General features: G+C 44.9%; 1 protein-coding gene across 2 annotated transcripts in view; it reads left to right on the top strand.

The window, feature by feature from the left end:
* LOC138473825 (deleted in malignant brain tumors 1 protein-like) overlaps nucleotides 1–27,996 on the top strand; it is a 733,343-nt gene that overhangs the window by 300,192 nt on the left and 405,155 nt on the right. Inside the window, exons 7-8 of one of the 2 annotated variants that reach the window (XM_069612214.1) lie at nucleotides 12,682–12,708; nucleotides 13,443–13,502. In XM_069612214.1, coding sequence (XP_069468315.1) covers nucleotides 12,682–12,708; nucleotides 13,443–13,502 — 87 coding nt within the window. The remainder of the gene's footprint in view (nucleotides 1–12,681; nucleotides 12,709–13,442; nucleotides 13,503–27,996) is intronic. The other variant, XM_069612215.1, reaches the window with a different exon arrangement.

Here is a 27,996-nt window from a genome sequence, read left to right as displayed (position 1 = left end):
CACACTGCAGCAGAAGATGTCACAGAAATACTTGGCTCACTTTGAGGGTACCCCTACACTTGCCTTCCCTGAATCATCTTATTCGGAAAAAAGAAAATCCTAATAGAATCCTTAGTTAACACTGACTTGGCCTTGTTGAATATTTAACACTAGGTGCACTTCCATCGCAGAGTATAGAGTGATACCTTGTATCAGACATGCTACCCTGGATTTAACATCAGTCCAAATGCAAAAAGAGAAGAATGTTGGAGAGTCATGAATTCCACGGATCTCTGCGATACTCAAGGACTCCCAATCACCTTTGCCCCAGTCTGTCTCTTTAGAACAGAATGCAGTGTCAAGGTAACACACTGTAAACTGGATATGCTGCAAAAAAGGTCCCTTTTTATAAACCACATGTTTGAGTTCAACTGCTCAAATCTTAGGTCATGGGTCCCTCAAACCTTTTAAATGTTTTCTTTGAGGGCCTCTGAGAAACTTTCTTCATAAAGTTGACCAATTACAAAATGATGCATGTTCGGCATAACCGTATGCAGTACCCTTTGGGAACACCACACACAATTAAGACTACAAGTGACAGTACAAATTCACCTTTGGTACAAGCCTGTACTACACAGTAAAGTGGTAGCAGTGGCTGAGCAGCCAGACTTATCTCAAGAGTAAAGTGAGCAGTATCAATAGTTACACAAAGGACAGCAATTACTATGGTTCAAACAAACACTGACTCAGGTTTCTGAGTAAAAGAATATACATTTATTTACACATCAGTTATAAAACGTTTCACCAAAGTAAAGCAGTAGAAAAATCACACTCTTAATACACTACACCACACCCAGTAGATTCTGGAAAAGTTAATCTCAAAATGAAGTGTGAGCAAAATGGCACTCCAGCAATGTAAAAGGGAGGGAAAGACAAAGTTAGACAACAGTTGAGCAGCACCAACAAGTAGGTAAGCAGGGCAATATAGAAAAAGTAACTACAGTGTGGAAATCAAAATCAAGAGGCTTGGGCCAAAGTCAATGGGCCAAAGTCTTTGCAGAGCATCACACAATTCAAAGTAGTTTGCGGTTAAGTCTTTGCCAAGAGTTCAGAACGAAGTTGGTCGGACTAAATGTTACTTTAAAGACTAGAGAAGGACAAGCCCTCAGATTGGCAAAAGATTTCAAGCACTTTTACCGCGGTCGGACGGAACGAACGACCGGATTTGAATAGTACCTTAAATGGAGAAGAAGGCTGTAGCTGAGGTGGACGTTCCTGGCAGGTCCTGCAGGCTCACGGTTCCTGAAGCGACTGTCGGACTGACATGAAGCAGGAAGACTGGAGGGTCCTACACTGCCCAGGGAAGAACCCAGCAGCAGAGCAAAGCAACGAATAAAAGGTGCGCTCCTTAAAACCCAAGCAGGGTCCGGTCCTCCTGGCTATCCGGTTCACTGTAGCTGTGCACAGCAAATTCGACCAGAGGAGGAAGGCCTGGCTTGCAGTTTGGCGAACTCCTTGGTCCTACCAGCTCAAGGGGAGAAGATTCCTTGCAGATCTTCCCTGTCGTCGAAGTTTGAAGATTCGGACCCGCAGCAGGGCTTCACCGGGAGGTTCATTCGTGGTAGAGGTCCTCTTCTGTCAGCTTCTCTTTGGTTCTCTCGATCCAGTGGCGACTCTGCCTTCTCAGTCCCAGAGACCTGCTTTTTATGCAGTTTTCACCCATTCACACAGCCTGGCTGTCAATCACACAGCAGGGTGGCTGTCCCGGCGGGACAGTCACCAAAGCCAATCACACAGAGTGCGACATGGGTCTCCAAGGAGACCCTGTGCAGGGAGTCTCAAATCACTCCCTCACATCCTGTCCCCCTCAGACACTCAGGTATCTAAGGAGGGCTTCTGTGCAGAAGCCTGCCAAAGGACGGCGAACAAAGGAATCAAACCTGGTTTGGCGCGCAGAGTAAAACACGAAAAGTACTTTTACAAAAAGAAATGGCGAATAAACCCAGCCGGAACCATATGAAAGTAAATGTGGTCCAGCGGGTTTAAGTTCGAGGCTAATAAGATAGCCTAAAACAATACCAAGGTTATTTAAAATAACAGCGGTAGGAAAAATAGGGTAGATACCACTGCCACCAGCCAAGTCTTAATGAAAAGGGAACAAAACAATGTTCCATGAGAAACAGACAAAAAGGGATAACTATTAACCCTTTCCAGAACGCTATGTAAGATAGTTTGTACTGGGACTGTGAATTTAAACAGACTAATAAATAAAGGTGCTGTGTAACACACAGTAAAAAGATGAGGCCTATTGAGTAGGTGAAGCTCCACAGTCTATGAACACAAAAATGTTAAACACAAACAGCAAAACACAAGTATGAGTGGGGAAAAAAGGCTCACACTCTTACCAGGTGAAAAAAATAAATCCTAGAAATCCAGCAAAGCTGCTGAGGGACTCAATAGGTAAGTGTCATGATGCCTACCTCCTAGGAGCCAGGTCAGACCCAGCAACCCCAGAGGCAGGCATCATTTCCCCCAGGGAAGTGCCAGCGGGCCCAGGCTGGGGCCCTTTGGACACAGTCCTGGCGCCTTAGGCACCAGGCTCATGTTGGACCCCTGTCCTGGCGCCTTAGGCGCCAGGCTCATAAAGCTAGAGATGTGTTCAAGTGTTTTAAGGTGCACTTACCTGATGTAGACCATGCTGCTACATTCAGGCCCTCTTGAGGCCTGAATGGAACTACTTTACCTGTGGAACTGCTTTCCCCTGGGTGTGGTGGGGGAAGGATACATACCTGATCGGTGGAAGGATACATACCTGGAACTTCTTCCAAAGCTATTTAAACCACGCCCGATCAGCAACTCACGCTTTGCGTTGTTCTGCTCCTCGCAGCTGGACGCTCACCGTGTCAGCTCCTGCATCTGGACTTCAGCCACGCCTGTCAGCACCCTGGGTCACCTGCTAAGAGAGAATTGGAGAGAAAGAAGACCTTACCTGCTAAAGCTGCATCACGGAGACTTCACACCGACGATCCTGAAAGGGAAGACATCATTTTAAAAGCATTTCGTTTCGATCGCTGCAGCGCTGCATTTCACTCACCTTTCCTGGGCACCTCCATCTTCAGCAGCGATCATCCGGATCCGCAGCCACTTCCCAGAGCCTAGAGAGAAAAAGACAAGAACACAAGGTGAGAGAAGGAAGGGAATAGGAAAAGCTCAGTTTCCTTCTAAGACTTACCTGTTGGGTCATTCCCATTTCATTTCGGGTCCTGCCGCTTCCTGGCATTCCGGACCCCGGCCCCTATGGGGGAAAAAGACAAAGACATTGAATGAGCGAATGCAAAGACATTACCCGAACGCTCATCCAGAACTTACCTGTCATTTACTGGAACTGCACGTTTCACTTCGGGTCGGCGCCATATCTCCGGCATTCCGAACCCCGGCCCCTAAGGGGAAAAAGACATAAGCATTAGCGCTTGCTGCAATAAGACAATGAACATTATTATTAAGCTTGAACTTTTGAACTTGCTACATAACTCTTACAGCGCCTTACCTGAATAGTCAAGCTTATTTTGAACTCGCATCAAACCTCAATCCAGTGAAGTAACTGGGTTTCAACGCGCCCCTGCATCAGAAGCAGGATGGAGAACTCATCCTTCCAGACCCTAAGGTGAGACTTCACGGGGAATCGTGGAAGGGTATCGTGGAGGGTTGGAAGGGAGTGGGAGGCTTGAGCATAATTCCGTCAGTAGGTAATACTCCCTTTTCACGCACAGGGGAATATTCCTGCGAGCCAGAAAAGCCAGAGTAGAGGGGCCCTTCCTTTCCATCATCAGAGTCCTGCGCTTCACCATTGAAGAAGCATCAGCACTCTAAGCCAGACCTGCGCCTCCGTGGGAATCAGGTGAGCGTGACAGTAACACTCGCCCCCCGCCCTCCCAGACTAAGGGACAGAAGGATTTAATCCACTCCTGGATGAATCTCTTCACTCTAGTCAGTTATAAACATCCTAGAGAGACCATCAGCATTTTGGTGGTGACATCCTGACCTGTGCTCAATGGTGAAATCAAACCCTTGCAGGCAGATTGACCATTTTAGGAGTTTTGGGTTCTCCCCTTTCATTTGCATTAACCATCTCAAGGGTTGGTGGTCTGCCTGAATCACAAAAGTAGATCCATACAAGTATGGTCTACACTTCTTCAGAGACCACACAATGGCAAAACATTCATGCTCTGTAGTTGCCCACCTTGTTTCTGGTTCATTCAGTTTCCTACTGATGAAGCAAATGGGGTGCTCCCTACCTTTCTCATCCAGTTGACTAAGGACTGCACCTATACCTGTATTGGATGCATCTGTCTGCACAATGAAGGGTTGGTGATAATCAGGAGCTCTTAGGACTGGAGCCTTTCAAAGGCTTGAGTGCACTCCTCATTCCATCTAACCTTTTTAGGGAATTTTGGAGAGGAGATTATATTCAAAGGAGAAGCTATGGTCCCATAGTTCTCTTTGAAATTCCTGTAGTACCTAGTGAGACCTAGGAAGGCTCTCAATTGGGTTTGAGTAGTAGGGGTGGCACGGTTTTGTACAGCTTGTAGTTTGCTAGGCAATGGCCTTATTTCACCTCCTCATACCTCATGTTCAAGGTAGACCACTTTGCTCTGACCGACATTTGCTCAACATGTTCTTTCCAAGTCGGGTTGAACACTGCAATATCATCCCAAGTATGCCATGCAGAAGTCCTCCATCCCATTCAGAACTTGATTGACCATCCTTTGGAATGTAGCAGGTGCATTCTTTAATCCAAAAGGTATAACCTTAAACTGGTAGAGGCCTGCTGGGGTTGAGAATGCAGTTTTCTCCTTGGCATGGTTTGTCAGGGCTATTTGCCAATAGCCTGACGTTAAATCAAATGTACTGAGGTGCTTGGCTGCACCAAGTTTATCCACCAGTTCATCTGTCCTTGGTAAAGGATGGGAATCCTGCCTTTGGTACTAGAACAACTGGACTAAACCATGTACTTTTAGGTGGCTCTGTAACCCCGAGATCAAGCATCTTGTTGGCCTCTCCTTTGATATGGGATCTCACATGTTCTGACATTCTGTAACCTCTGCTTTTAACAGGTACACAGTCACCAGTGAGAATATCATGCTGGCCCCAAGGGGTCAAGCCTGGTGAAAGTGAAAACAGGGATGCAAACTGATTTTACAGAACTTTGCACTCCTCCTGTTATTCAGATGTCAGTTGAGAAGAGAGATTGACTCCTTCTATGTTCTCATCTAAAGGTTGGCCTCTGAGTAGGTCAGGTAGGGGTTCACTCTCCTCCTCCTCTTGAGCTGAAGCTAGAAGCAAAGCTCCCACTTCTGGTCTCGAGACATATGCCTTCAAACGGTTGGTGTGAAAGACTCTGGGAGCCCCCTTAGGTCTGCCTAAGTCCACCAAATAGTTCCCCTCTCCAAGTTTGCCCACAACCTTGAAGGGTCCTATCCATTTGTCCTGCAAGGCCCTCTGCCTTGTTGGCATCATAACTAGTACAAGCTGGTCTTGAGTGAACTCAGCCATGCTGGCCTTCTGATCATGGCAATGTTTGACCAGTGCCTGACCTGCTTTTAAGTTATCACTAGCTTCTGCCATCATGTGTGACATTCTCCTCCGGAGACCTATGACATAGTCAGTCACTCTAACTGGCTTGGGGGAGGGAGCACTCTCCAACCCCTCCTTAATCAGGGCCAAGGGGCCTCTGACTGGATGGCCATAGAGAGGTTCAAAGGGACTGTAACCAACTCCCACCTGAAGGACTTCTCTATATGCAAAGAGAAGGCATGGCAGTAGAAGGTCCCACTTTCTTTTAAGGGGTTCCTCTAAAGCACCTATCATGCTCTTCATAGTATGATTAAACCTCTCTACCAGTCCATTTGTCTGTGGATGGTAGGCTGTAGAGAACCTGTAAGTGACACCACAGTTTTTCCACATGGCTTGCATGTAGTGGGACATAAAATTGGATCCCCTGTCAGATATCACTTCCTAAGGTAACCCTACTCTGGTAAAAATACCAAGTAGAGCCTTAGCCACAGCCTGAGCCATAACAGTCCTCATAGGTATTGCTTCAGGATACCTAGTAGCATGGTCTGCTACAACCAGGATAAACCTGTTTCCTGAAGATGTGGGAGGATCAAGAGGACCAACAATGTCGATGCCCACCCTCTCAAAAGGAACTCCCACCACTGGGAGAGGCACCAGGGGTGCCACAGTCTTGGCTCCACTCTTGCCAGAGGTTTGGCAAGTGTGACAGCTCCGACAGAATGTGTCAACTTCTGAACCCATCTTAGGCCAGTAGAAATATAACGAGAGCCTTTCCTTGGTGTTTTTGAAACTCAAATGACCAGCCAAAGGTATCTCATGGGCCAACTGTAGGAACTGGAGTCTGTTTTCTAGGGGCACTACAAGTCTTTTGCAGTCCCCAGGGATAGACTCAGTCGGTTCACTGTAGAAGAGGCCATCTTCCCAGTGCAACCTATGCTTCCCAGGCTCTTGCCCATCGAGCTGAGAAACTGCCTGTAGGCGAAGACCTTCAAGAGTAAGACACACTCTTTGTCCTCTGCTGAAGTCTGCCCTTTTGGGTCCACCTTCTGCCAGTAAAGACTGCAGCTCAGGATGGTCAACAGGGTCGAGATCTCCAACTAAAACAATGTCTTCCTCTAGATCTGACTCTTCAGAAACTGGATCAACCACACAGGGTTGTACCTCACACTCTGCCTCAGCAGGTGGAGGAGTCACAGGTGTGACTTTGGACAATCTTGGGGATGTCCTTGTTCGTAGCACAGGGATGCTATCAGTCTTTTTTCTGGAGGTCTTGGGTTTACCTTTGCTTCTTTCTTTCCAGAAATAGCAGTGAGCAACTCCTGTGGAGTGGGGGTGATAGCTTCCTCTATCTCCTCCTCTGGAGAGCCTCTCAAGGTCCTCTCCCTTGCAGGCCTAGTGAGCTCCTGTTTCCTTTTACTGGGAGGCCTGAGGGTGCTAGACACAACTCCAAGAGTTTTCAGGTCATTACCCAACGTGACTCTCCCAGGCACTTCACTCTGCACACTAACACGTCTGCACACTAACACGACAGTCACCATTACACTGGATGAGAGCTGGTAACTGGGGAAGCATTTGCACAGAGCCTCCAGCTAACTTGGTTAGGTGTTTGGGTGTCTTAGCAACATCCTCCACCTTGAAAAATGATTCATCAACCACAGTTATGCTGGGTCCAGTGTCTCTGATGGCAGGAGTCTCCTGGCCATTCACAAGAACACTATCTTTATAATACTTTTGAGTATTATCTGGGATAGAATTATAGACATCTAAATTCTGTTGTTCCCACAAACCCAGGGACACCAAAGAAACACTAGCTGAGACTCTCATGGGTTCATCAGCCAGTAGGGGAAAGTTTCCACTTGCCATATGTACTTCTTCCTCTGGGGAGAAGGCTAAGGAGACAGTGTGGACCCCTCAAGGTTTACCCTTACATCTGGGATCCTCTTTCACAGGGTCAGTTGACCCATAAACATAACATTTCCCTAATGTTTCAATGAATGGGGGCTTGTTCTGACCTCCATTTGGTTTGGGTCCAGATGGTGCACTAACCTGATTTGGTTTCCCTTGTGGTTTACCCTTATGCTGCTGTTTGGGACCCTCTTTTGGATTGAAGGTATTAGCATTCTCCTTGTTATCTTTCTTTGGCTGCTTTCCCTCATCCTTCTTCTGAGTTGCCCCAGAATCCCTGTGAGTAGCCCTGTAGGCAACCCACAAGTCAGCAGCCTTAGCTAACGTCTTTGGATCGATCTCCTTAGAATCAGCCAAGTGCTGTCTGAGCTCAGGAGAGCAGGCATCATAAATTGTCTCCAACATAACAAGATTTCTCATACCTTCATAAGTGTTTACTCTGTAAACCTTAACCCAACCATCTACGTTTTTCAAACATTCACATACCCATGTAGCCCAAGGGGTACCATCATGCTTTTTGAGGGTCCTAAACCTCTTAAGGTACTGTGAAGGGGTATTCCCAAATCTAGCAATTAAAGCTAGCTTCACACACTCTTAAGCCATCCTATCCACATCCCCCAACTCCATCACAACATCAGATGCAACAGTGGGTAGCCTAGAGAAGAGCCAGGGAAGCAACTGATTCCCTGTAATGTCTTGAATCACATGGTTATATTCAAACATTGCCAACCAATCCAAAATATCAAGCTCGGCCTCATATATACCAACAATTTCTTTAGGCATACGGGGTCTCTTAGGACTGGAAGACATAGAAAATTCTGGGAGAGAAGCATTTTCCAAAGACAACATATTCATTTCCAAAGCATGATTCATCTCCATTTCTCTGAGCTTAAGTTCTTGATGCTTTTGTTCAGTTTGAGCATTTAAACGTTTATATTCCAATTCAAGCCTCATCATTTCTAGAGCAATGAATTCAGGACTGACTGTAGGACCTGTGGGGGTCACAATGGACAAAGGTTGAGGTTGTTCAGCAGGTAAAGGAGCAGTGAGGCCTACATTGTGAGACACATCTGCCTCATCTAACTCATCAATAACAACAGACACATTATCATCCTCATCATTTCCCACATTTGCTGAGGGGTTAGGTATTTCAGACCCACCCTCCAGACTTTGTTTCTCTAACAACCTTTCAATCAACTCTGACTTTTTGCCTTTTACAGAGAGGTTCCTATTTCTTTACGGATTTTTCAGATAATCCACAGTGCAACTAAGGAGGGTCTCCTGACTGTAGCTTTCCATATCAGACAAGATTAATATTGTTTTTTAGTGATGTTTACCCTTGTGGTTAGTTGATCCAAGGTAATAGCAGCACTCTAAGTGTAATTACTACACTTGATCCCCACCGCTGTACACCAGTGTTAGGCAGAAACATATGCAGTACCCTTTGGGAACACCACACACAATTAAGACTACAAGTGACAGTACAAATTCCCCTTTGGTACAAGCCTGTACTACACAGTAAAGTGGTAGCGATGGCTGAGCAGCCAGACTTATCTCAAGAGTAAAGTGAGCAGTATCAATAGTTACACAAAGGGCAGCAATTACAATGGTTCAAACACTTACTCAAGGTTTCTGAGTAAAAGAATATACATTTATTTACACATCAGTTATAAAATATTTCACCAAGTAAAGCAGTAGAAAAATCACACTCTTAATACACTACACCACACCCAATAGATTCTGGACAAGTCAAGCTCAAGATGAAGTGTGTTTAAAATGGCACTCCAGCAATTTAAAAGGGAGGGAAAGACAAAGTTAGACAAGAGTTGAGCAGCACCAACAAGTAAGTAAGCAGGGCAATCTAGAAAAAAGTAACTACAGTGAGGAAATCAAAATCAAGAGGCCTGGGCCAAAGTCAATGGGCCAAAGTCTTTGCAGAGGATCACACAGTTCAAAGTAGTTCGCGGTTAAGTCTTTGCCAAGAGTTCAGAACGAAGTTGGTTGGATGAAAAGTTACTTTAAAGAATAGAGAAGGACAACCCTCAAATTGCCAAAAGATTTCAAGCACTTTTACCGCTGTCGGACGGAGCAACGACCGGATTTGAACAGTACCTTAAATGGAGGAGAAGGCTGTAGCTGAGGCGGACGTTCCTGGCAGGTCCTGCAGGCTCACGATTCCTGAAGCGACTGTCGGACTGACACAAAGTAGGAAGACTGGAGGGTCCTGCACTGCCCATGGAAGAAACCAGCAGCAGAGCAAAGCAACAAATAAAAGGTGTGCTCCTTAAGAGAGAAGATTCCTTGCAGATCTTCCCTGTCGTCGAAGTTTGAAGATTCGGACCTGCAGCAGGGCTTCACCGGGAGGTTCAGTCGTGGTAGAGGTCCTCTTCTGTCAGCTTCTCTTCGGTTCTCTCGATCCAGTGGCGACTCTGCCTTCTCAGTCCCAGAGACCTGCTTTTTATGCAGTTTTCCCCCATTCACACAGCATGGATGTCAATCACACAGCAGGGTGGCTGTCCTGGCAGGACAGTCACCACAGCCAATCACACAGAGTGCGACATGGGTCTCCAAGGAGACCCTGTGCAGGGAGTCTCAAACCCCTCCCTCACATCCTGTCCCCCTCAGACATTCAGGTGCCTAAGGAGGGCTTCCGTGCAGAAGCCCGCCAAAGGACGGCGCACAAAGGAACCAACCCTGGTTTGGCGCGCAGAGTAAAACACAAGAAAGACTTTCACAAAAAAGAAATGGGGAATAAACCCAGCCGGAACCATGTAAAAGTAAATGTGGTCCAGCGGGTTTAAGTTCGAGGCTACTAAAATAGCCTAAAACAATACCAAGGCTATTTAAAATAACCGCAGTAGAAAAAATAGGGTAGATACCACTGCCACCAGCCAAGTCTTAATGAAAAGGGAACAAAATAATATTCCATGAGAAACAATCAAAAAGGGATAACTATTAACCCTTTCCAGAACTATATGTAAGATAGTTTGTACTGTGTCTGTGAATTTAAAAAGACTAATAAAGTCAATGGCAACTTTACATGTTCTGGGAGACAGTAGTCAGTCCCAGAAAATGGAGTTTAAAGTGGGGAGTCTGAAAAAGACAACCCTGTGTCACTGCACTAAAGGTGCTGTGTAACACACAGTAAAAAGACGATGCCTATGGAGTAGGTGAAGCTCCACAGTCTATGAACACAAAAATGTTAAACACACACAGCAAAACACATGTAAGAGTGGGAAAAAAGGCTCACACTCTTACCAGGTGAAAAAAATAAATCCTAGAAATCCAGCAAAGCTGCTGAGGGACTCAGTAGGTAAGAGAAATTAGCCATTCTGGAGCATTTTCCCTAACAATCCAGCAGAGCTGCACCTCAGAATTAAGGACCAGTGATCCACAAAAATAGACTTTAAAGCATTCCAATGGACCACGTGTGTGCAGAGATACTCTGAACCATGCACCCACTGACAAAAGGGATGAAGGTACCTAAAGCAAGTAGGTCAAACATCCAACATACCCAGGTACCTCAGATCAAGCAGTCCCTTACAAACCCTCCCAACCTCGAAGGCCTCTCGTCGTCCTCCCTTGCACCCTTGAGAAGTGTCCTTTCTACACGCGGCCGCACACCTAATCAAGGCTCTACGCAGATATGACCATTTCACCCCAACACTCATCGACCTTCACTGGCTCCCACTGCACACGCAAATCACCCTCAAATCTTGCTGTGTCATCTATAAGGCAGTCGCACTCAAGTCACCAAGCAAACTGGCAGCGAAACTCAGCTTCACCATTGGACAGCGCCCCACCAGAAGCCAGGACACGTGCAGACTTGAAAACCACTGCTGCAAAAAAGGAAAGGACCAGAAAACAAGCCTTCTCTGCATACGCTCCAAGATTATGGAACCTCCTCCCCATCAGCATCAGACTCGCCCCCATGCTCCTACAATTCAGAAAAGAACTCAAGACCCACCTCTTCATGGAGTCTCTCCTCCTCAACACCTAGGCCATCCCGTCGCCCCTCGTGCCACCGGACTTGCTAGACGCCGCCTGCGGCTCCACTACCCACCACTCGGTACAGCTGTACCCATCCTCTGTATCCCTCTGTATCCTACCCCCTGGCTGTATATCTGTTCTGTTGTTACCTCTGTAAAGCACTCTGTTATGCATCTGTACTCTTGTATACCTCTGTAAAGCGCTCCGTTATGTATCTGTATTGCAAACCTATGTAGAGTGCTCCGTTGCTTCTCGTAGCTAATTCCATGCTCAATAATAATAATAATAATAATAATAATAATAATAATAATAATAATAATAATAATAATAATAACCCACAAGCAGAGTTTCAAGATCTACCAATGGGGAGGCTGATCACATGGGCTTCAGACTCTGCCACACTTAACCAGTACCTGTCAGCACAGCAAAATACACAGAATATAATGAAATTCTTAAAACCAGCTTTTTGAAAATATCCTGTGAATGCGAAGTAATTGTAACTTAACACAGCAATCAATATATGCCACGGTAAAAGCTTTCAGCCGTGATCAGCCGGACGCCACAAGTAGCACCAATCTCTCATAGATGATGTATGTTCAATACCAAACTATTGCACTTAGATACATAATGACTTGTGTCAGCCCAATAATGCTTTTTTTTATTTTCTCTCTTTACACCGTTGTCTTTAATGCCCTGTAACAACTTCTCAGAAGGTCAGATCCAGGCCAGGCTGGCTGTAGATATCTGCATCTAAAGGCGCTGTTTTTCAGACCAGTACTAAAAATCTTTATTGACCCAACACATCAGAAAAGAGTGGGTTTGCAGAATGCAAATAGGGAACATGGGCTGAGTGTGACTATTTTGAAGTTTGAATAGGATTCTAATTCGCTTGGTTATTATTAGGAAATGTAGTTTGTTGCTCAGGTCATGTCTTTGCTGCCAGGTTTAGGTATATGAAGTTGGTTGCATGCTTTTGGATATGTGTCTTTAATAAAATCAGGACTGTCCTTCACATTTTCTGGGGAATATGCACATTCATTCTATTTCATTGTATTTTATTCTCAATGGTGCCAATGGTGTCCCATGTTGTTTTTCTTGCCACATGCTTCTTCCAATATGTCCATCCTCTCCATAGTTGCTGAGGGCTGCTGAGTGTAAATAAAGTCTTTAGCATATTTCCTATTCCATGAAGTGATGATAATGTTATGCTATCTTCTTCCTCCGTCATGACAGATTCTGGAATTTCATCTCCAACAACAGGTAACTATTAGCTCATATAATAAAAAGAGGAATGTTATGTCTCTGGAATATGAATCAATGCCTGGGCTCAGTCTACATCCAAGAACCACCCATTTTATCATCTACTCTGAGTGTTCTGTATATCTTGATGTCCCTACTTCAAGCAATAACATTTACAGCTAAAACTAAATTCTGCAACCTGCCTGCAAACTTCTTTCCAGTTTGCAGTAGAGGGACATTTTGATGGTGTCAACAGTCTATTCAATCTCATTTCATTGTTGGAAAAATCACTGAGAGTTCAGGAATGAATGTCCTCTCAGTGTTTCTTGCTGCTACTGGGGACAGTGGGTCAGGTGTATATGAGGAAAGGAGATGAAGTGTAGCTGTGTGCTCTGAATACAGCTGGACAAAGTATTAAAGTATAAAGAACCAAATGTATTGATGACATCAGGATTCAAAAGTTACATCTCTGAGATTTCGTTCATTACCCTAAAAAGCATTTGCATCTATTTTGAAGCTTGAAAGGAAATTGCAGAACTGAGCTCTTGCAAGCCACAAGCACCATTTCACAGTGGGCCAGGAATGGATCCATTGTGATGGCACCAATCACTTGTACATACTTGTAATGGCCACTTGTGCTATTGCATGTGGGTTTGGTGGTTACATTGGTTGAGAACGCTATTCTCTTTTAATGATGTGATTCCATGAGCTTTTGGAATAAAACCCTATTCCTCTTATTTCTCTTTTTCTTTCAGAACAGCCGGACACCACAACTACGAGCACCTTCTCCACGACACCACCAATAATCACTGCCCGTAACTATGAGATATATCCTTCACTTCATTATTTTATTTCTTGCATGAACTGTCCCTTTCAGATGGACTCCCAGTTCTAGTTGTGGTTAACTATACTCTGGCTGAATACCCCTATGGTCATCTTATTCCTATCTGGGGGTGGGAGTGGCCAGCTTCAATGACATCTGTCCTGGGGTAGAGAAGGTGCAATCCCTGGCCCAGACTGCCACCAAAAAACGGGCTACAATTAGCAGGTTAATTATGATACTGAAAGAGGGGCAGCCAATTCGATTGGTGCAGAATGCAATGTTTCACTGCTGCTGTAAGACTTTAGAATATCGCTTAGACTGCAGTTCTCTACAGAGATGTCACACTCCTCACAGCTCCCACATGGCCAAGTACATTCTTCTAAATTCCCTCTGCAAATGGTGAGGAAATGTCAAATGCATATTCTTTGTGGGCAGCAAGGGTGACCATAATGAGCACATCTCCCTCAGGGGAGTCACCCTTCCCAATACAGCTCCCAGAAATGATAAAGCACAGGATAACAGTTCTGTGTGTGTGTTTCTAAGGAATCTAGGGGAAAGCCTGGCCCAGGGTGTGGCTAGAAGACACCAAAACAGTAAGTTCCCTGCTCCTTTCGCCTTCCTTCCTCTTCTATCCCTTCCCCACTGGAGGCAGGGCTACACCAGGAAGTACAGATAAGGGCAGTTCCCAGAGGCAATGCTCTGTGTTGTGTGATGTTGTATGCCTTCGAAGTGGTGTTATTTGCAAAGGATCCCAGCATTTCAGCAGGCGTCATAATGAGTCTGAGGTATTCCCCCTCACTCCTGCATGTTTCAGGGCACACAACATGAACTGGGATATTCAGCGGGCTAAAGATGATATTACATATTTTGAAACTGCCTGTGCCAAGGTGAAAAACTGTACCGCTGAACATTGATGCGGCCATAGCTCTGGTAAATCCCTTGGATGATACCACTTGTCTGTCACAGAGTGCCCAGAGCATGACATCACAAGAGAGGTTGTATAAAGTGCAACAGGTGTTTTCTTAACGAGCCACACAATCTGTGCTTTAGGTAGGGGTTGTAGGAATGGGCCTTTGATCACCGTAACCCAAAGCAGGCCCACCTTTAAAGAGTAAGTACACACTTTGTCCGTAAAGCAAGTTTATTGTACAAGCGGCCGGGAGGGGTTAGATGACAACAAAGAGTCAAACTAACCTGTCTCACTGAACCACACAAAGAACACACATTTTATACAATTTGAACCGTTAAAACACTCCCAGAGGTTTTGTTACAAAGTCAACCCTCCACACAAGATTGGTTAAAACTATACAATGTAACCATGTTCACGTTAGTTCCCACACATCTTATTGGATACATTCATCTAATCACTATCCTCTTTAACTTATAATTGCATGTTTCATATTTACACTACACCCCTCTCTGAGGCCTTTCCATATTTGGTCATGGCCCCAACTCCTAGTTACACAGTTTACACAACTTACAAACAATTTCAATTATCACAGGTTCCATATAGTTAGAAACCTTTACCCCTACTTGTGACGCACACAGCTATTCTATGGAAATTCCATTGATGTGAAGAAGGGGGGAACAAACACATTTCCTTTTGATCTATTGTTTCAGGTTTTATCTCCCAAACGTGTTGGTGTCCACATTTCATTCTAAACTATGCGACTTACCATTCCAGCCCACATGGTCCCCACCCACACCTTAACACCTTAACAACTCAATTGAAAATCCATGATCTATCGGTGCTCCTTTCCCCGCAAGCAATCCACATCAGGTTTAATTTTCTGGCCCTAAAATCCAGCCCTACCAGGTGGCCGAAATCCCTCTGTAATTCAATAACAGACTCCCATATCCTTACAGAGATTGCATCTCCCCTTCACAATGCACTGGGCTATAAAGAGGCCTGCCCGAAACTGACCATCTGATATTCATTGGAACTGCTGTTTTCCCTCAACCTTGTAAAACGAGTTCCTCAATCTCACAGAGTTCAATTGCCCAACCCAGGTTTTCAGCCAGCACAATTCCTAACTTATCAGAGAACTCTGCGGCAAAACAGATCTGTATATTAATACTGCGCAAAACCTATTTCTCCAGAGACCCTCATGTATGTGTACCTATACATGTATCTTCAGAACTACCGCCTCCTCTCACACTGATTTTCCCATTGCATATCTACCTCGCAAGCTCCTTCCGTCCCGATTGTTAGGCGCTATGTGGCACGACACACCTATATTGCGTTTATATTGTATCAGCAGTGTTGACATTTATCTTGCTGCACACATGCATTTCACAAATGTAAACAATAAAACACAAACAACACTAACAATAGCACATATCTCATTCCCATTAGCTACACTGGATTCATGCTAAATTGCAACATCATGTCAACATCGCTGTCACCCCAGCCACCAATATGGCGTGAGCAATTCAAACTTCTTTTTACCTGTTGTACCCGTATCAACGAACCCAACATTCCCCTCTTTAGTTAATATATTAACTAACAAACCAATTTCCAGCTCATCGATCTCACCTTCTCGGGGGGAATGAAACCTTACATCCATCTCTCATACTAGTCCCTTCACACCCATGCTCCTCCGCTGGATAATCCCAATTTGCCCTTCCACCTCTTCAGCCATCTACCCGTTGTTCTACATATTCACCCCAACCTGGTGGAGGACTCATGACCACTCCTGTATTCATTTCAGAATTAGTCTGAGTACCCATGTGAGATGCAATGGCATTGGCCCTAGCCTTAGACAGGGTCACAACCATCATAGCAGTGGCTCTAGTCATTTGGGCAGAGCAGGACCATAGACATAGTTGACAGAAATAAATGATAGCAGTGCTCATCCATAAAGGCACCGAAGAAAAAATAAGTCAAAAAAAGAGTTGTCAGCAATTCCTGCCTCCCTTTTCATGGCCCCCCTGAGGTTGTGCAATGAGGCAATCGTTCGGGACAGAGTTCCATTGTCCAAATCATTGGGAGGTGCGTATGTGCAACACATACTCCCAATCTTCTGTCAAACCCTGCACTCCACAGCCATTAGGAGGTCGAGGATATAGCCCTGAGTGCTTCTTAAATGGCACTAAATGCTGATTCACAGGAATTCATAAATATTCATAATTCATAGGAAACAATGTGTAACCATTTTTAATTCACCAGTTTGTATGCCAGGGGGCAAAGGAAAGTAAAAAAGGGAAGTAAAAACCATTTCCGTCTGTCTGAATAGTCAAATATGTTTAGGAATGTTCATAAGAGCATCAGTGGATGCTGATGAGTAGTTTGGTCTTCTCGGTCGTTTCATGGAGTCTGTTTCTTCGAATGTCTGTATAAAGTCCCTGAATTGTCCACATCCAATGGCACAAGGGATGCAAGGGGCATGGCGGACAAAGGGAGCTCAAATGTAGACACAGATTTTGAATTTATCAATGTCTAGTGACTCTGTGGAACAACAAGGATGGGCACATGCAGGGTGGTAAGACTTCAAGCGCCTAACCAGGCCGCAGGTAACTGCTTGTAGGAAAAGGGTCCACAGGACCAGTACAAGTCGAGAAGTATTGCCGTACCTCCAGCCAGATCAGCGATGTGAAGCGTGAGGCTGCAGTTTCGATTTGTGCCTATAGGCACTGAACCATCGCCCTTAAAACACAGAGCAAAATATGTAAGTAACCAGATCTTAACAGGTTTCTATGGATCCTTGAGCCATGTTAAAAAGTTCACATACTTGTTCCAGACACTTCCACATACTGATTTTATTTGTGCCACCCCTTCTTCAGGAAGTCCCACCAATCCTCCCGCTCTGCAACTCTTCACCCCTTGCTCCCATTTATTGTTCATGATGATTAGTCCTTCAAGAATGAACTGTACTCTTTGCATGCAACAGACATCCTCTTGTTTTTCACCACCTAATGCTAAACATTCTTCTTCGACTGGAAGGATAGAAGCTGCTACAGATTGCCCCTGAAACTGCCCTTAGATCGCGCACAAGGCTAGGTACACTAGACACTGTGCCTCCGCTACGTGGACCTCGTCAAGGAATAGATAATCTAGGGATACCAGAAGCATGGGGGATAAGAGAGCAAATATAAAACGACTCTGTCGCTCTCTCTCTCCCCACCCTCTTCATATAATGATACCACAAATTATCTGATGCAAAGCCGTGTGCGTCATTTACTGTTGTCATTATTTACAAAATCTATTTCAAGGTCGTATTGTGCTCTAAAATAATTGTTTGCCGTATCCATAGTACTTGATAACTCAGATCCATTTACATTCCTACTATTAAGAACATATACCACAGAAATCAAGAGAGAAAAATCTACACATTCTCAGGAATTGGAACTGAGTGGAAAATGTATTGATTCCATTTTTTACAACTGCCCAGCAACCTCGAGCATTTCTTAAACCTACATCTTACATGTATCATCAAGCTAGATGAAGGCTTACCTTATAAGGCCAGGGAGAACCTGCTACTACCCCGGGATGCGATTTCTTGGTACACCAACAAACCAAGAATCTCATGAGATAATCGGATGTGTCATTGTCACTTGAATGCTGTTCCCTGCCACGTGTTGCAACCTACATTTCCCCTTTCTGCCAGACTCTTCGCTGCTCTAATGAGGCCTCCTCTGCTGGTGTAAAATGCTCCGAGTAGTTCGCCAGCCGACAGAGGCCAGCTGCTCATCTAGTAAGTCACGTGACGGCCGCTACAGTAGCGCGTGCATTCTTTGAGCTTGGCCCATTCTTTATGGGCAGCACAATTCTACGCCTACATGTGTACAAGCAGATGAACTGAAAAAGCCAAGTCAATTGGCTCTGCCAGTGCTCGTTTATAATTCATTAGCTGCAGCTGAGCGCTGAACCGCATTCGGTCAGGCCTACATACGCTCCCAAGCCGATCCTCTATTTCTATAAAAAAAATAAAAGGTTGAAGGGTTTCTAAATCGGGCCAAAGTTCAGTATCTTATTTTGGGAAGGTACATTTTCACACTGATGTTGTAAGTTCTATCTGTTAACCGTGGTATGCGCCCACCGCAGTGAATGCTTTCTTTCAGTTATTTTTATTCTGCATAATGGAGGCAGATGATTTGCTAATTTGTGGTCCCTATGCATGCATAAGCAAGCACTTATGCACGAGTAGCACGAGTATTCGTGCACTTTTGGGGTTCCACTGTGGTGCATGCTCACAATTTCAAACCATATATTTATCTGTATGGTATATTTTAATGCGGCTCCTGATGTATGCAGAAATGCCTACTGAAAACCTTTCCCACTGTTTTTAATGAACAGTGCTTCCCACACATCGCACAGACCGCCATACTTTCCTTTCTTCTATTACCACTGGAAACCACCGGTGCACACTAGGCAACTGTATGTTATGGTGACATGCACTTGCATATCACACACTCACTTTTTAATGCACATGGCCTGGTCTCCTAAAGTCGATATGGAGTGCCACATGGGCAAAGCAGAAGTAGAAAGTGAATGTGAAAAAAACCGGGGACACCTTCCACTTCTAAGCGCTGTAATGGATGGCTCAGGTGACAAAGCGGTCATAGACAGTCGCAAATTAGCATTTGCTTTGGTTGAGAAGTAGACTTCATATGTTAATGATCAAAATGCAAAGATCAAACAATTATGGAAAGTGTTTTTCAGATGAAGACACTTTAAAATCTGGTCTCGGGCAACAGTTTAATCTGTGTGCCTGAGGGCAAGCGGTAGGCCCGCCCATATTATTGCCAGCAGTCCTGGACAACCAAGTGGCAAGGATTGTAAATTGTGCTCAACCAGACGGGGCTCCACCCCCTTACTTCACCTCCTTGCTGTTCTGCACTTATTGTTAAGTGCTCGATGCTGAGCTTTAAGTGAGCCGGGGCTAGCTGGGGCAGAGCCCTGGCAGTCTCCGAACAGGGCTCCTGAGACGGGGCCCTGCCAAATAAGGAGGCTCCTTTTTTTCTAATCCAAATCACCCACACCTGCAGACAGCCCTTTAACCATCCAAGGAGCAGGAGAGTGTATTGATGTGCGCGACCCCGTGTCTGTTGTTTTTTTGTTCAAAAAGTGCCCTCAGACCCTGTGTGCCCCTGCGCTGCCCAGCCTCCCCTTCCTGGTCTTCCCCTCTCCCTCCCGCCTCCCATCCCACCCCCGCTCCTGATTGGTTGTAGCCCTTTGGTAGCGTTGGTCTAGCGACCCGCTCCTAGCACCTGCTCCCATTTGCCAACCAAGGAGCATGTGAGTGTATTGTCTGAGCGCAGCCCCTTTTCTGTTGTTTTTTTGTTCAAAAAGTGCCCCCGTGTGCCCCTGCGCTGCCCGGCCTCCCCTTCCTGGTCTTCCCCTCTCACTCCCGCCTCCCATCCCGCCCCCCGCCCCTTATTGACTGTGCCTCTGCCACACCCAACTGTTCATAACCGGTCCTCTCAGGGCAGCCCTCTGCCTGGCAGCCCCTGCTGCTAAGGGCCCACGGCAAAGGGCGCCTCCTACAGTAGCGGCTCCACAAAGTGTCAGCAGGAGAAGCCAGTGAAGCCAGCAGCGGACAGACACCACCAAAACTGTAAGTGTGGCATGGGAGGGGTGTAGAGCAATTACTCTACTCCAGAAAACCCCTGCCACTCTACCTTACCTTCCCATAATATAAACTGCCAAATAATTACACCATGCACACCTAGAGAGATCCGAGCACCAACCTAATTCAATGGTGGACTGTAGACTTTGTCCTGCAAAACTTTCTAGCATACATGCATTAATAACTAATGCCACGCCTAGAGACAATAGTGAAAATTAGTACATTGAGACGGGTGTAACAATGTTAGCATTCCCGCTCTTAGCTTGACTTTTTGTGAATAATAGCATACATCACGCTCAAACGGAATTGTGAATGTTGGCATATGCCTCTCCTAGATAGAATTATAACTGGTACAATATCCCGTATGTAGGTGCTTTGTGAATGATAGCCTGTCCCACTCTCAGTTGGAATTGCGAAAGATAGCATGTACCACATTAGGCACAATTGTGATAAATAGCATGTGTCCTAATAGCGTCACTGTGTTACAGTTGAACATAGAAAGTGTGCTTAATAGCATCACTGTGCTAATGTTGAATCTAGACGGTATTCCAACATCATTGAGTGTGCCCAATAGCGTCACTGTGTTAAAGTTGAACTTAGAAAGTGTGCCCTTATAGCGTCACTGTGTTAAAGTTGAACTTAAAAAGTGTGCCTAATAGCGCCTCTGTGTTAAAGTTGAACTTAGAAAGTGTGCCTAATAGCGTCACTGTGTTAAAGTTGAACCTAGAAAGTGTGACTAATAGCGTCACTGTGTTAAAGTTGAACTTAGAAAGTGTGCCTAATAGCGTCACTGTGTTAAAGTTGAACTTAGAAAGTGTGCCCTTATAGCGTCACTGTGTTAATTGCTAAACCTAGAAAATATGCCTAAAGCGTCACTGTGTTAAAGTTGAATCTAGAATGTGTGCCTAATAGTGTCACTGTGTTAAAGTTAAACTTAGAAAGTGTGCCCTCATAGCGTCACTGTATTAATTGCTAAACCTAGAAAATATATCTAAAGCGTCACTGTGTTAAAGTTGAATCTAGAAGGTTTTCCCCAACATCATTGAGTGTGCCCCAATAGCGTCACTGTGTTAAAGTTGAACTTAGAAAGTGTGCCCTTATAGCGTCACTGTGTTAAAGTTGAACTTAAAAAGTGTGCCTAATAGCGTCACTGTGTTAAAGCTGAACTTAGAAACGTGCCCTAATAGCATCACTGTGCTAATGTTGAATCTAGATGGTATTCCATCATCATTGAGTGTGCCCAATAGCGTCACTATGTTAAAGTTGAACTTTAAGTATACCTTAATAGCGTCACTGTAGTAGAATTAATTTAGCAGGTATTCCCAACATTCACTGAGTGTACCTGGTCGCATACACTTTACTGATTACCACAATATCCCACCACTACGCTTACTCTCTCCTATACACCATCATTCAACTAGAACACAGCAGTACTATGACACATTCGGAAAAAGCTGTTCTCATACTAACATTACCCATCAAACTACCCATCATCCTCATAAAACAGATAGCTAGCACACACCGGCTAGCTTAGGCGTCTCCTTAGGCCTAACGCAGCCAGAACTCAGTCTGAATGTCCACCCTCCAGACTGAACACATTCAATTGATCTCCTCTGCACCACACCTACCATTAAGAAGCAGCTATCATGCAACAACCACACCAGCTGCACAAATTCCTGGAGCGCCCACGCACTTTACGACTCTCTCTCTCTCTTAACTGACTCGAACTGCGGTTCCCGAGGGTGTTCAACCTACCAGCGCCTTGAGATCATACCAATGGTACATAAGGCGCTATACAAATGCAAAATAACATAACATAACATACACAGTTTGTAAAGGCATTCTTTTGTTTTACAGTTTGAATAACAATTCTCGATCTCTGTGCGCACCGTCCCCCCTCCACTGGCATGAACTGTGTCTCCTTAGGGCACACTGATCTTTTTAGGACTGCTCTTCCCCAGGTTTCAGTGGACGGACTCCAATGTCCCTTTACACGTCATGGACTTGGATCCAAGTTTTGTTGCCCTCCACTTTGACTGCAGTCGGTGTAGCAAAGAATCACTTTGTGAGGCCCATGGAAACGCTGTTCATTCCAGTGGTGAACAAAAGAGCGCACATAGACCGAGTCCTCGGGGATTAGCAATGGTTGCTGTCGATCTTCTTGTTCCTTGCTGTGTTTTCCTGTTGCTTGCTGATGTGATGCAGTAACCTTGAAGACCCAATCTTAACGATTTTAGTTAAGGCCCGAAGATATTCCCCAATCTCTTCTCCAAGAATCTCTGCTAACTCATGTGCATCTGAACCTGTGCGTGCAGGTGAGAGTGGTGTATACAATCTACGCCCTGACACCACATAATGAAATTTGAGGTGGTGATCTTTCCCTGGCTTATTTCGTAAGTAAAACAGGGCCAACAGAAGACAGTACAACCAACTTTTTCGCAATTCACTACATAGTTTAGACAAATGCGTCTTAAGCAAACCTTTACGTCTTTCCACTCTCCTGGTGGCTTGTAGGTGTTAGGCAGAATTACATGCAATACTCTTTAGGAACACTACACACAATTAAGCCTACAGGTGTAAGCACAATCTCACATTTGGTACAAGCCTTCACTACACAGTTATGTGGTAGCAGTGGCTGAGCAGCCAGACTTATCTCAAGAGGGATGTGAGCAGTACAAGATGTTACACAAAGGACTTGAAATCACAGTATTTCAAACAAACACTTACTCAAGATTTCTTGGTAAAGTAATATACATTTATTTACACACTTAGTTAGAAAACATTCCACTAGTAATAGGCAGCTCAATATCACACTATAATACACTACAGTACACAACCAATATGTTTCTGAACAAGTTAGGCTCCCCTAAAGTGGGAGCAAAATGGCACTTCAGTAACTTTCAAAAGGGGTAGAAAGCCAAAGATTATACGAATCAACACACAGATACTTTCATAGGCAGGGCAAATAATTTCAGTTCACTACAAGAGGCAATTGAAGTCAATAGACCTGGGCCAAAGCCAATGGTTCTGTGTCTTGGAAAGGATAGCACAGTTCTGGTAGTAAACGGTTAAGTCTTTGCCAATGTTCTTAGAAGTAGTTTGCAAGAAAAAGAGTTATATATCGGATTAGGGCAAATAAGACTCCAAAGTTGGGAAAGTTTCACAAACTTTCACCATGACAAAAAGGATTTCCACACCACGTTTGCACAGTACCTTATGGGTGAAGAAAAGCTGTAGCAGTTGTTCCTGGCAGTTCCTGCAAATCTCGCTGTTCCTGAGCTTCAGTCGTGGGGACAAGAAGGAGGACGTCGGGAGATTCCTGCACTGCCCAGGGAAGAAGCCACAAGCTTGGCTAAACGTCGGTTTTTAGGTGTGAGTGCCTTAAAGTCCACAAACTGGTATCCTTCTCACTGGCTATCCGGTTTTCAACAGCACTCTGAAGAAAATTCGACCAGTATGGAGACGGTGTCCAGGTGGCTTGCGAGTTGCTTGTTCCCACCAGCTCAAGGGAAACAGTCGTCCTTGAAGGGGCTTCTCTGTCGAGGGAGTTTCAGGCAATTCGGACCTGCAGCAGGGATTCACTGGGCAAACAACGGTCCAGGAGTTGCAGCAGTTGTCTTCCTTCAGCTTGTCTTTGGTTCCTTCGTTCCAGTGGTCGACTCTGCCTTTCAAGTACCAGAGACCTGCTTTTAAACAGTTTTCTCCCATTCATTCCAGCCTAGCTGCCACTCACCCAGCAGGGTGGCTGTCCTTGTCGGACAGCCAGCCAGCCAATCACGCCATAGTGCATTCAGGTCTAGTAGGAGACCAAGTACAGGGAGTTACGGGCACCTCTCCCACATCCTGTCCACCCTAGAAACTCAGGCGCCAGAGGAGGGCTTCAGTCCTGAAGCCCGCCAAAGGCCATCGAACAAAGGGACCAAACCTGGTTTGGCGCGCAGAGACAAATACTAGAAGGACCTTTCCTAAAAGAAACAGCAAAAAAAGATGACCAGAGTCTGTTTTTAGAGAGGGGTCTTGGGCGCCATATTGAAAAACATGGCTGACCCGATTTTTAGCTACCGGTGTTCGTTGCCGGGAAAAATCATGGTACTTTGTTCTAAAACCACTGCCACCAGCCATTTCAAGAGGAAAGGGTAACATTTGACTGTTACATGAGTGTTTAGACACAGGGGCTGCTAGGCAACCCCTCCAGCACTCTATTGGTAGATAGGGTGTGCTGGGTCCTGGGTCTATGAATTTAAAAAGACTAGCAAAGTCAATTTAACTTTACATGCTCTGGGAGACAGTAGTCAGTCCCAGAGAAGGTATTTAAACCTTGGGAAGTCTGAAAGACATCCCTGTGTCACTGCACTGCAGGTGCTGTTTGACACACAAGAAAAATATGATGCATATGGAGTTGTTTAAAACTCCATATCCAAAGAACACAAAAGTAAAACACACATCAAAATACATGAAAGAGTGGGAAAAAAGGCTGACACTCTTTCCAGGTAAAAATTTAAATCCTAGAAATCCAGCAAAGTTGCTGGGGGTCTCAAAAGGTAACGGAAATTAGCACATTCTTGAGAATTCTCCCTAACAGTAGGTGATACACTGAGCACAACATGTGCTTGATCCCCAGAAGTGATGTAATCTTGGCAAATAATGTATTAAATAAATGGGTCCCATTATCTGATCTCAGGACTTCACATATTCTCTACCGTGGAAATACCTCCTTCACCAAAAATGTAACTACCGATTTTGCACCAGGGTGCACGCAGTGACCAACCCCAAGCCATCGGAAAAATTGACATACAATTACAATCAAATACCTGAATTTGTTAGACTTCTGTATCATATCAACAAAGTCAATCTGGAGCTTTCTGAAAGGACCTGAAGGCCATGGAATTACCCCTCTCACTGCTTTCATGGTGTTACTAGGATTTAATTCTTTACAAACTATACAATCCCTACAAATGTACTTACCTGTTCGTGAATGTTTGGTATAAACCACTCCTCCTGGAGTTCTGTTGCTATTTGTTGTCGGGACATATGTGACCGGTAATGTAGTTGCTCTAGATCCACAAGAAGCAGCTCTATGGGCATTACTACCTTCCCCATCAACTCCTGTCTCCACAACAAGTCTGTGGGTGAGAGCATGTATTCCCTCTTTGCCCAGAGCTCCTTCTTCTCATGAGGTGCCCTGCCCTGCATTTGTGCTATTTGATACAAAGGGGCTGCAATATATGGGACTGGCAATTGTACCTGTTGGCACACAATTTCCATTTTTGGAGGTACTGAAAAGGGCAAATATGCTGCTTCCTTTGCCACTCTGTCTGCGGCATCATTACCAAGCGCTATTAAATCAGTTCTGTTAGGATGCGCCACGCACTTAACTATTCCTACGTCTACAGGCAATGTTAGCGCTTTGATTAGTTGGGATTGCAGCATGCCCTCTTCTCTTCCATCTAGATAACCCAGAATATACCATGGAGGTGACATCTGCAGAGTCAGAGTAGATAGTGACTGCCTTTTCCTTACTCATCTCTAGCGCCTCCATGAGTGGCACGGGTTCTGCCATTTGCGTGGAGTAATGTGGAGGCAGACGTTTCTCTACTCCAACCCTGTGTTTCCCATCCACAAGACCTACTGTGTGCCTCTTACCAGTCTCCTGATCAATTGTTGACGACCCGTCAACAAAGAGTAACTCGCCTTCTTCCAAGGCATCCTCCTTAACATTCATGCTCTCTTCTTATTCTCCCTCACAAGTTGCACAGTCGTGGACAATATCATCAGGTTTCACTGGTTCATCTAAGAAGGTTTCCAGATTGAATAGGTGACACCTTACCGGATATATGGAAGCATTTGACAAAATAACTTCATACCCTAATTCTCTTTGGTTGTCAAAGTTGACTCAGACCTTTCCAAGATAGCAAAAACTGCATGCTACACATACAAAATCACCGGGCAGCCCATAGTAATGGATGAAGTCTTTTGTATTGCAAAAGCTGCTGGCGCGAGAGCTTGTTCACATGGGAATTGACCTTGCATAATTGAATCCAAAAGCCTGCTGTAGTAAGCCAATGGCTCGTAACATAATGATATTTTTTGAGCCAGGCCTGCTGGTATTACCTTTGAAAACCTGTAAAAATAGAAAAAACGGTTTCTGGTAATTCAGAGTTGCCAAAACTGGAGAATTACTGATCGCAGTCTTGAGTTCCCGAAAACATTTTCTCATTTCCTCTGACCATTTTATCAGACCCTTCTTCTTTTGTGCTTCCTTAAGCACTTGAAGTAGGGGCCTCGTGTAACTAGAGTAGTCATAAATCCAAGACCTACAATAGTTACAGAGCCCCAGAAACTGCTGCATCTCTTTTACCATAACTGGCTGAGGCATTTTCTGGGCTGCAGTGGCTCTCTCAGTTTAGTTTTTAGTTTAGTTTAGTTTCTTTATTTGTACCGCGCGCCGAACCCTGGGGTAACCGGGCGCTGGAGACTTAGATACAGTTACAACATGGCAAGACTTAGATACAGTTACAACATGGCAAGAATATACAGTACAGTCTGTGAAATATCAACAATAGGTGTGGTAGACCAGGTTACAAGGACATGCGGATAGGAAGTACATTAAGCAGAGTTTTTGTTGGAAAGCCATGTTTTAGTTTTGGCTCTAAAAGTCCAAAAGGAGGGTTCTGTTCTAAGGTTTAGTGGCATAGCGTTCCATAGTTTGGCAGCTAGGACCGGGAAGCTGGCGCCACCAGCTTTTTTTAGGGAGAATTTGGGAATGGAAAGGCAATGCGAGTATGGCGTTCTGGTTGGTATATCCAACCAATCCAAATCCTCAGGCATCACCTTTCTCCCTGCAGACATTATTACCTGTCCAAAATATACTACATCCCTGTACTGAATTACGGTTCTGGACACTTGTAAGTTTCCCAATTCCATTTGAATGACCCTGTTAAAAAAAAACCTGGGGCTTCATAGTACCCCTGGGGTCACCTTGTAGGCTGAAATCTCTTCCCACGATATATAAACGCTGTGAGGTACTGGGTAAGGGGACTGAGAAAAGGGAACTTTTTAAATCAATTACTGTAAAATGGGTCGACCCAATAGGGATGGTACAGAGAATGGTGACAGGATATGGTACCACCAGAAACTCTGCTTCAACAATGTTGTTCAGAGGTCGCAAATCCTGGACCATCCTCCAACTGGACCTCTTTGCTTTCTTCAGAGGGTAGATAGCCGTATTACATGGGGATAAAGATGGTTGTACAATGCCTTGCTTTGACAATGCAATAATGGTCTCAAGAATCCCTTTGTTTGTGTCCTAGACATGGGGTTTTGCCTAACTCATGGCAATATTGCTCCTGGTTTGAATGTAATCTGTACTGCTCCTGCACTTTTCAACAACCCCACATCATGAGGATTGCTGGTCCACAAATGGACCAGCACTTTCTCCAAATCCTCCTTCCAATATGGTGATGTTTTCCTACCGACGAGTATGGTCTGTGGTACTTCCCTTTGCTCTATCATTACCTGGCAAGGCCCCCCAATCTCAATGACCATCTCTCCTGTGACTTCTGCATCCTCAAACAATTGCTCATTGGACACATCTCTTAATGATGAGGTCAGATCTATAAACAACACTGTGCACCATTTGCCTCCTTCCTCATCGGTGCCTGAAAGAACCACCCTGTCCTTCTTGACAACCATTGCTTCTAACAGAATGGTGACAATAGTTCCTGGCGCTATCTCCTGTGACTTGGCAGGCCGAAACCAAAATTCAAAGATGTATACGCCATGTTCGATCTGTTATTCCCAGAATGCAACTCAACACGATCATCACCCCATACAGAAACAATGCTGAATGCATTGGCACCCCCTGGTCGCCCTATCACTGTAATACGCGGTGGAAAGCGATGCTTCTCTCACCAGGTA

This window comes from Ambystoma mexicanum, chromosome 8, assembly GCF_040938575.1.
Source record: "Ambystoma mexicanum isolate Mex_15411 chromosome 8, UKY_AmexF1_1, whole genome shotgun sequence".
NCBI lineage: Eukaryota > Metazoa > Chordata > Amphibia > Caudata > Ambystomatidae > Ambystoma > Ambystoma mexicanum.
The sequence above is the reverse complement of the archived record's forward strand: the minus strand, read 5'-3'. Positions and strand labels throughout refer to the sequence as shown.